Source organism: Nematolebias whitei, chromosome 2 (assembly GCF_014905685.2).
Source record: "Nematolebias whitei isolate Nwh7 chromosome 2, NemWhi1, whole genome shotgun sequence".
Taxonomy (NCBI): domain Eukaryota; kingdom Metazoa; phylum Chordata; class Actinopteri; order Cyprinodontiformes; family Rivulidae; genus Nematolebias; species Nematolebias whitei.
Window position 1 is genome coordinate 43,132,657 of NC_056499.1, and position 10,632 is coordinate 43,143,288.

General features: G+C 39.7%; 1 protein-coding gene across 1 annotated transcript in view; it reads left to right on the forward strand.

Annotated features, from left to right (window-relative positions):
• LOC119424494 (C-Jun-amino-terminal kinase-interacting protein 1) overlaps window positions 1-10,632 on the forward strand; it is a 55,578-nt gene that overhangs the window by 39,719 nt on the left and 5,227 nt on the right. The window contains exons 4-7 of the mRNA XM_037691982.1: window positions 1,441-1,522; window positions 2,962-4,083; window positions 5,984-6,059; window positions 10,099-10,271. Coding sequence (XP_037547910.1) covers window positions 1,441-1,522; window positions 2,962-4,083; window positions 5,984-6,059; window positions 10,099-10,271 — 1,453 coding nt within the window. The remainder of the gene's footprint in view (window positions 1-1,440; window positions 1,523-2,961; window positions 4,084-5,983; window positions 6,060-10,098; window positions 10,272-10,632) is intronic.

Here is a 10,632-nt window from a genome sequence, read left to right on the forward strand (position 1 = left end):
ATATACTAAAATAAACTACTTACTAATAATACTACTACTTGGACTATCCCTACTTATTTATTTTAGTTTATTAACCTTTATTTAACCAGACAAATACCACTGAGATCACAGATCTCTTTTACAATGGAGGTCTGGGCCTGAAGGCAGCCTAACATGCATGTTTTTGTCTGTGGAAGGAAACCGGAGTACCCAGAGAAAACCCACGCAAGCACGAGAAGAACTTACAAACTCCACACAGAAAGACCCCAGGTCCAACTGTGGATAGGACCCAGAACCTTCTTGCTGTGAGGCAACAGTGCTAACCACTGAGCCGTCGTGCTGCCATGTACTTCACGGTTTTTCATTTATCATGGTGGAGCATGGTCCCTGCAACACTGTATATAGTGCCTTAGAAAGTTGTCTTGTGGTACGTTTAAAGTAGTGCATAAAGTTGCACACTGCATTGGTTGAAAATAGACCATAATGCATTGCAGCCACAGCCAACACAGCAAAATGTTAATGCTAATGTTTACAGCTCCCATTTGTGATATTCAGACTAGTTGAAAATGCTTTAATTATATGCATGTTTTGATTTGAAGTGTGGCATGTCCTCATCTGTCTGAGCTTTGTCCCATTTAACTGAAAGTATATTTAAGTTGTTTAGGTTTAAATATGAAACATGTTGAAGATATGCAGCCACTTACAATGTAAGGCAAGTCAAATTTCAACCATTGTAAACTGTGACTCGTTTTAATTTGAACAAATACTATAACTGTTAAAACTGTTGTTCTGTACAGAAATGTGTAAGCAATGTATTAATTTAGTATTTGAAATGCAAAAACCCATAGCTGTCCTCTACCATCTAACAAGTCTACTACTGTATATAGTGACCCCATTGTAGTGAGTGAGTGAATGAGTGAACATTAAAAACACAATATCTTCCACTCCCACATCATGCCACTCTCTGTTAATGTATGTTATATAAGTATATAAGCCTCAGTAAATTTAAAAAAATTGTGGGAGTCTATTGGTTTTTAGTCTCTTTGGTTTTTTTTGCACACCTATTTTAGGGATACAAATTATTTTCACATTGTTATAATTCAGATAGAATGACACTTTACAAAGGATAAACAGTAAAAAGTCCTTACTCAGCTTTTTAATTGTTATCCCATAATCATGAGCAGGCTCCTACTGTTTGAGCATCCCAGTAGCTTTCATAAAAGGTCTGGTCCCTTTAAATGCACACCACGCAGCATGGACAAAAGAATCCCTGCTCATTCATCTGAATAAAAAGATGTGTGTGCGTGAGTGTGTGTGCATGTGTGGAAAGAGGAATTTAAAATCCAACACTACTGTTGTAAACTTAGTGTCTAGGATCCCAAACTTCTCTTTCTCCTTATCTCAGTACCCACCGCCCATCTTTCATCCTCACCACCTCCCTCTCTTCCTCTTTTGTTTTAGGACACCTTAAACAACAACTCATTTGGAAAGAAATACAGCTGGCAAGAAAAGGTTTCAGGCTCATCTTCACCCCTTAAAACTGGTAAGCTTTTACTTTCCACTTATCAGATCTTCAGGAAACGTTATATTTATCTCGGGAAAATGAAGTTTTTGAAGTTGTCACCCCTAGTTAATGGCAACATTTTGCAGAGTGGAATGTTGAATCTGTCAATAGTTATAGTTCCTGTTTCGCTTCCAAAACAGTGGTGTTGTGTGTGATAGTCAGTTTGGAGGGCTGTGTACTTGTGTTGTCTTTAGGGACAGTTTGAATTGGAGTGATCACTAAGTGGAGCTAACTCAGGGACTGATGGGAGTTGTGGGTGTGTGTTTGTGTTTTAGCCCAGCCAGATCATGGGAAGTCATCACTGGTCATTGCCAACATTCTCAGAGCTTCAGTGTGGGGGATACAAACTATTTTTTTAACCTTTATTTTACCAAGTGAAATGTTTGAGGGCTGGCACGGTGGCACAGTTGGTAGAGCTGTCGCCTCTCAGAGAGAAGGTCGCTGAATCAAATCACGGCCAGGGACCTTTCTGAGTGGAGTTTGCATGTTCGCTCTGTGCATGCGTGGGTTTCCTCCCACAGACCAAAAACATGTATGTTAGGCTGATTGGTGACTCTAAATTGTCTCTAGTGAAAGAGTGAATGGTTGTTTGTCTCGTTTGTCTCTCTGTGATGGACTGGAGACCTGTCCAGGGTGTCCCCCGCCTCTCACACAGTGACTGCTGGATAAGGGCACCAGTGACCCCCGCGACCCAAAAAGGAAGAGCGGGTAAAGATAATAGATGGATGGATGGAAATGTTTGAGAACTATTTCTCATTTATCAGCATGACCTGGAAATGAAATGCCTTCAAGAAATGTACTTTAAAAAAAATACTGCCAGATCAACCCTTTTTTATGGCGTTGTATTTTGCCATTTGTACAACTAAATTCAAAATGGAAGAATGGAATCTGATGTTTTGTTTTTATCAAAGAGAATCTGTTTTCATAAGTGTATGTTGAAGCCAACTCATCAAATAAACATGTCTTTGAGAAAAGACCTGACTGAAAATGTTTCAATACTTTTTAAAATGGAAACCACAGTTTTTTTTTTTTGTTTTTTTAAATAAAGGAAGTGTGATTGTTTCACCTGTTGTTTAGAAGCTTAGATGTCAAACGTCAGAGCTGGATCTTTGACAAAAAAATAATATGGTTTGATTTGTTGCCAGTGGATTATGACGTACTGCATGACATAACGTATTTGATGGGGATTTAACTGGGTAATCCTAACCATTTTTACTCCTCTCTCTTTCTGCTTTGTGCTTCTCTTTGCTGTCCCATGTGTCCATCTTCATGGCTGTTCCTCTGTTGATCCCGTCTTCTTGCCTTCATCATGTGTGTTTACTCTGTGTGTGTGTCCGGCCTCTGTTTATGCTTGTATGCCTGCGTGTTTGTCTGTATGGCCATCTCTGTGGTTCTGTCTGTGTACGCTCTTCCTGTAGGTGATCTCACCCCTCCTCGTGAGCACCGCTGCCTGAGCGATGAGGACAAGGTGCAGGCTGGGGCAGCGCAGACCAAAGACCGCGGAACGTCCACAGACGCCCCTTGCAGGCACCGCCACACATCGGGACAATCACACGGCTCAAGCAATGGTGCTGTAACTCGGTCCAAGCTACAGGAGAAGCCACCTCAACCACCACCACCACAGAACTACACACCAGCTCCTCTATATCCAACGGGTAAGGCGGATTGCTCTGGTCACCATCGGGAGAAGGTTCGATACCACACAGATGTTCATCTGGAACCCACGGAGGAGATTTATTTGACTCCGGTTCAGCGTTCAGCGGACCCCTTAGAACCCCCCAATGTGCCAGACCGACCTTTTCTCTCACAACAGACTGAACAAGGACGTATGTCCATAAGCTCTGACACAGAGGGCCCACCTCCTTATCAGCCTCTACCAGATCGGACCAATCCTTCCATTTATGAGGAGGACGAACTTTATGTCCCCCCACCTTCATATGCTTCTTGTGTGGAGTCACTCATCACGCCACCTAGCATGGCTGTTTCAGCTCCTTCCTCTCATGCTCTGGACCTCAGCTTAAAGGGAGTGCAGGCCACGCTGAGAGCTGGGTCATCTGTAGAGTATGTGGATGCCACAGATGAAAGCTTTTGTGGGGAGGATGAGGATGTAGACAGGATAATAATGAACAGAAAGATGACAAAGGGAGGAGGGAAGGGAAATGAAAGTGGCAGAAAACCTATCCCACTAAGGACTACCATGAGCTCCGAGGCCAGCAGCTTAACATATGACTCAGTCAAATACACACTAGTGGTGGATGAGCACTCTCAGCTAGAGCTCATCAGTCTCAGGCAGTGTTACCAAGGCTACAGCGATGACAGCGACTCAGCTACTGTTTACGACAACTGCGTCTCTTCCCCTTATGAGTCTGCCATTGGGGAGGAGTATGAAGAAGTTGAAGATGATGATCATGACGCTCAGACAGGAGGAGTTCAGAGGGAGGCTACAGCTTGTCTCTCTGAAGATTCCACTTCAGAGGATGACCTGCACTTCTCCAAGAAGTTCCTCAACGTCTTCATGAATGGCCACTCTCGATCTTCCAGTAAGTGCTTGACATTACCTGAAACTATCTGCTGGATTTGAAAGAAACTCATCTCCAGACACTTCAGGTTCTTAATGTAGAGTCAAAAACAGATAGATGGAGTTAGGAAATGTAGTTGTTTTATGTAAACTAAAATACACAAAGCATGCAAAGCGATGCAAAAAGATTTGACTGGTGTGCATAAAGGCTAAATGGGAAATGGACTGTACTTATATAAAGTATTTCTATCTAATCAAGACACTCAAACGCTTTACTCTACAATCTGTTTCCTCATTTACCCATTCATACAGCACTCTACTAAATCTCTACAAATAATAATCAGAGCTTTAGATCACATTCATACACTGATGGGACACACATCAGAGGCAATAATAATACTAATAATAATCATAATAATAGTAATACTCAATGAGTTCTCGTGACTCAATGAGACTACCTGTATAAATAAAGGGTAAATGAAAAAATAAGGGGTTCAGTGTCTTGCCCAGGGACACTTCGGCATGTGACTGCTGGTGAACTTGAACCCCAGCTCTCCCATTGGAGGGCGACTGATTTAACCACTCAGCCACAGCTCAATAAAGGGTATAAAGGGTAAATGCATATGCCAGAGACTCATTTTAATGTACTTTGTACAGTATTTTCCTTTTCCACCCATTAACTAATTCAGGACCAGATTTAAAATAAAATGAAAAAATATATAAAAAATAAACTCATGCTTTCTCCTAGAATGGTGTGCACAATTTCCAGCAAACATCTCCGCACTGAAGGCCCCTGAGCTAAAATCCTTCCTCTTTAACAAACAACAAACAGAGAAGTCAAGATTCAAGTATGAGCTACAAAAGGTACAAAACACGCTGCTCCATAGTTTTGTTCAAAGTTTTGTACAGAGGGAAAAAATAGATAAAGATCCGCAACTAGTAGATTTACAGAAGTAGAACATTTAATTTCCACTTAGCTGCACAAGATGTTTTTCATTTGGCTGCTCCTTTCTTCAGGAGTGGCAACAACATGTGAACTTGCATGAAGGATTTAGCAATTGTTTTACACCGGATGCCCTTCCTGATGCAACCTGGGCTTGAACCCAAGGCCTTAAGATTACAAGACCACAGAGCTACTGTAGCCTTACCTAGCTGTACTAATGTACTCTGCTAATTCAAAATTACAGTCTTTCTGTCTGCAAATAATCTGAACTGATGTTGCAGAGCACGGTCTTACATTCCTTCATAAGTGCACATAGACACAACACGTTACTACAGTACTGATGGTGATTAGGTTTATTGTGTGAACTGTAATGCAGTCTTAACACATCAACTGAGAAAATAAATGGAACATGAGATACACAATAAACAAGTTTAAAACACTATTTTCTCTATTTATTTGTTTTCCAATTTTTTTTTTATCAACTATCCAGTCAGTGTGACAGCCTCTTTTCTAATAAATGGACTTGGTAAAAGCCTTAGCATGTTGTGTTTGTAAAACTTTAGTCAGTTTGAAACATTACGAGGTAATACTCAAACAATATGCGGGATTAATACTAGATGAGTAGTTTGCCTTTTGTTGTCTTTTTGTTCATTTTTCAATTATTTTTTAAAACATAACAATTTATCTCCAGAGTGCAGATGGGAATTGGGGATCTCATGGGAATGTACATACAAATACTCAAAGCTCATCTGTTCACACCTAATTACAGTGTGATTTATGAGCCCTTTAAAGTGTTTGTGTGCTTTGACAAGAACTGGCTGGAATGGAGTTTCTACTCACGTGTGGTTGTTTTTTGTTGCAACTTGAGGTGAATATAATTTGTCTTCTTGACATCCTGTAACAGGCGCTGACTCAGACACTGTAAAGTCATTCTTTTGAGGTTATTTTCTCATTTTCTGTCTCTTTTGTGCTGTTGTAGGTGCTGAGTCATTTGGCTTGTGTTCTTGTGTCATAAATGGAGAAGAGAAAGATCAGACCCACAGAGCAGTCTACAGGTGAGTAACAACACCAGCATCATCATCACCATGAAAACTATTTGTATTTTATATATATATATATATACAGTGATATATTGTATTATATTGTGTGTGCACATAGGTAGTTTTGCCTTGTTCGTGTTAAATTGTTTTTATTCTGTGCAGCACCTTGAGTTACCTCCAAGTATGAAATGTGCTATACAAATACATTTGCCTTGCCTTTGCCTATATTATACAGTATGTTACTATTCCAACCTAGTATAAAGTTTGAAAATACATTACAAGCACAATTTTGGACTTACAGGTGGTTCCTGGGTGCAGAAACTTAAATAAAGAGAAAAGCATTTGTATGTACCAACAGATGCTGCAGAACAAGTTCTTACAAAGCTTAAACATATTTCAGCATTAGTAGCTAGCTTAGTCTAGCTTAGTCTAGCATTAGACTGGCTAGCCCCAGGCCAGTTATGTTATTAACAGATTTGAATGCATTTTATTTTGATGTTTCTGCTGTGATGTTGTTGACTTACAGTTTGATCTGCACACTTTTATTGTGTATTTGCATTTCTTGTCTAGCACAGTTGTGTAGCAAGTAACATGTTTCCCTAAGTACGACAGTAAGTTTCACACCGAGCCATGGTAAACATTTATTTTTTTGTACTAGCAGCCCCTCTGAAGAGGCAAAGGGTGTGTTGGTTTAAGTATATAATACAAAGTATAATATTTATGAGCATATGTCTGTAGATATGTTTGTTTTCGTATGTTTAAGACTGCATGTGAATGGGAATGATGTAAAATAATCAGTTGCTAATGTTCTGAATGTGTTCCAACTTTTATGGTGATGATATGAATTACTACGGTCATTGAAATAAGGTTCAAAAGGAATTAAATCTCATATTCTCATAATTTCTCTATATATGTGTGTATGTGTGTACAGCAGGGGTCACCAACCTTTTTGAGATGGAGAGCTACTTCAGAGTCAGAGATTCTTTATTGTATTCCACCTCATGTGGTACATGTGGTGGAACGAAATTATGTACACAGGGTCCCAGTTACATCCAACAATAAAATGTAAAAGAAAAACAGTAATAAGATCTAAGATATGAACTAAGAAAAACATCAGCTAAATATACACTAAGCACTCATAACATAAAAACATTACGTTGAACAGCAGCACAAACATGAGCAAGAGTCATGAGTTTCATGACTTTCAGTGGGATTGATTTATCGATTATTTATATATATATATATACAGTTTTAGCTAGATGTTAGCTTGTGAATTTACTGTAAACCTATTTCAGATATTATGTTTTTGTTTTGTTTTTTTATCAAACTTACTCAACTTCATTAAAATTTACAACATGCTTTGATCAAAATGCTGTGAAGGATGTAAGGACAGCCACTTTCTTAATTGCCTGCTAATGTTTTTGCTCCTGCCTGTATGTATGTGTGTGAGAGAGAAAGTTTGTCCATCCATCCATCCATCCATCCATTTTCTTTACCCGCTTATTCCATTTTGGGTCACGGGGGTCGCTGGTGCCCATGTCCAGCAATCACTGTGCGAGGGGCGGGGTACACCCTGGACGGGTCGCAAGTCCATCACAGGGACACATAGAGACAAACGAGACAAACAACCATTCACTCTCTCACTCACACCTAGGGACAATTTAGAGTTACCAATCAGCCTAACATGCATGTTTTTGGTCTGTGGGAGGAAACTGGAGTATCTGAAGAAAACCCACGCATGCACGGAGAGAACATGCAAACTCCACCCAGAAAGGCCCCTGGACTGGGGTTTGAACCAAGGACCTGCTCGCTGAGAGGCAGCAGCTCTACCCGTTGTGCCACCGTGCTGCCGGAGAAAGTTTGTATGTTAGCAAAATATTACACAAACTAGTGGATGTTTTCTTTTTTAATTCTAAGGAAGTAATCGTAGGGCATACAAGGAAAACATTTCCACCCCAAATCAAAATGACCACCACATATAAGCAACCTTAGAAAACACTGAAATGGCTACAACTTGGTCAATTTCACACATATTGAACTAACACAATCCATACATGCAACACTTTTGATTACATATTTGCCAAAAATTTTACCAGTAACTCCAACAATGTTCAGTCAGGTCATCTGGACGGCTTCTTTTTTTTGTGCTGAGATGTTTCTAGCCCCATTCAATTCAATTCAATTCAATTCAAAAATACTTTATTAATCCCAGAGGGAAATTAAATGTTGTTGTAGCTCATTTTCCTTGTTTCATAAAAGAGTTGTTCTAGATGTTGATGGTTGTGGGTGGGAAGGATCTCTTGTGATGGTCCGTCTTATAGCAGATCTGAAAAAACTGGCCACAGATGTTGATCTATTTACTTGCACTTGGTTGGCCTCCTGGGCTTCAGGATCACCTGAATGTTGGGCAGCAATCCTCCCGGGGCGATGGCCACTCCTCCCAGCAGCTTGTTGAGCTCCTCGTCGCTGCAGACAGCCAACTGTAGGTGCTGATGGACGATCCTGTCCTTCCGCTGTCATGAGCCGTGTTTCCTGCTAGTTCCAGGATCTCAGTGGTCAGGCACTCGAGCACAGCTGGCAGGTAGATGAGAATGCGTCCACAGAACATCCTTTTCAACTCATTTGAAATTTAGGGCTGTAGTTGAGATATTACTTGAGCTTTTGAGATGTTAATCAGCTGCTGTTGGTTGTAGAAACTGCCTTGTTGCCATGGTTACGCATTATAACAAATGTCCAAAACTAAAAAAGTTACCGTAAAAATCCTTCCAGCTACACAGCATCCAATACCAGAGGAAACAGTCATCCAAAAAATGTGATTTACATCCAGAAAAAGAGGAATTAAAGTTTCCAAAAGCAAAATCTCAGAATGAAAGTAACAGAGCTGCTCCAACATGCAGCCACCTTGAGCGGCGCAATTGACCATCTTAGCACCAACAAACAGTTTTTTTTCCCAAATAACATTTCTTGTTATTAATGTCAGTGTACTTTTTCACAGCTCAGTTGTTACGGCTCTGTTACTACCTCATTTTGTAGCATGTCAGTGGTGGTTTGGCTTAAACCACTCTCACCACCTCAACCAATTTACAAATCATCAAAGTGACCAGAAGGTGTCTAAGTTCCAGTTTGAAGTGTTTTGTGAAAGTACACTTTGTATGTCCATCTATGGGTTTTAATGAAACATTCAGAAAATAATCGCTGTACATCCAAAACTCATTTATTTTAGAAGTCAACCCAAATCAAGATGGCCACCACATCTAAATGACCAACACAGTTTTACAGATAAAGTTTGATTTGGTTGTAGCAAAAAGTCTTTATCAACACATACTTAGTGCTAACATGTCACATGATCTCACAAAACTGAGGTCACATCACTTTATTTACAAGGATTGACCAAACCAGCTCCGTTTCTTCAACACAAAATGATCTAATGTCAAACTGTGCCATTAAATGTGGCAGAAGATATGACATTTCTTCAAGGAATGTCAGGCCTTCATTTCAAAATCACATTTGCACTTTTGTTTTACTGTGTGTCTAATTTTAAAGTATGGAGTGAGACATCCAACTTTAAACCTGACTGCATAGTTTGCCTCAAGTAAGACATCATTGTTCAACAACCACTGGAGCAAACTTGTGGAATGACAAAGCAAACAGTATTTCAACCTTGTCTGCTGCTGAAGCAGGTTTCAGGTGAATCTAGGATGTTGTGTGACGAGCTTGTCAAGCTCCTTAAAACACAAACGAACATAAGTAAATATTCACCTGTCAGCCGAGACAACTGTTGCAATTCCACTGTAATCTCTTTGTAAACCCTCGGCTGAGCTTTTGTCAAGTTGCGTTGTTTAATGTTGATAGTGGATGATGGTAAGTCTTGTTGTTGCAGTGGTTCTGTTTACCCCTCCTTTAATGACAAATTGATTTTTTTTTTTGGCTTTCTTCACAGAACGGGAGTAAATAATGACAAAATCTCCAGAGGAATTCTGAAATTTTGTAAAAGAATGTGACTAATATTTGTAATACAGCTGCTATATTTTTCATCTCATGCTTGTCCCAATAGGTTTGTCCCTCGACACGATGACGAGCTGGAGCTGGAGGTGGATGACCCGTTGCTGGTGGAGGTCCAAGGGGACGATTACTGGTATGAGGGCTACAACATGAGAACTGGAGCCCGAGGCATTTTCCCTGCCTATTATGCCACAGAGGTGACCAAGGACACAGAGAGCTATAAAAGTATGGACTCTACTGGTATTTGTAGTTGTACAAGTTAGATTTATGTTACTAACAACATGGACACTATCTGTGCCTGATTACAAGAAGCCTAAGTCTGTTAAAGACTCATATTCTGCACACATTAAAAGTTAAGAAAGTTTCTGCTTTGCTGTCAGCATCATTTAAACAAATTATGAATATTTTAGTAGATTATAAACTGATAAATTGTATAATGTTTTAAATATATTGGCTAAAGTACTATACATTAATTCATCTTTGTTCAGTTATGGATGTGTATGATTTATTGTAAATGTTGTTTTCAAAAGCATCTGAAACATCACTTATCCTAAAAAGCAGCATATATACATATACATACCGTCAA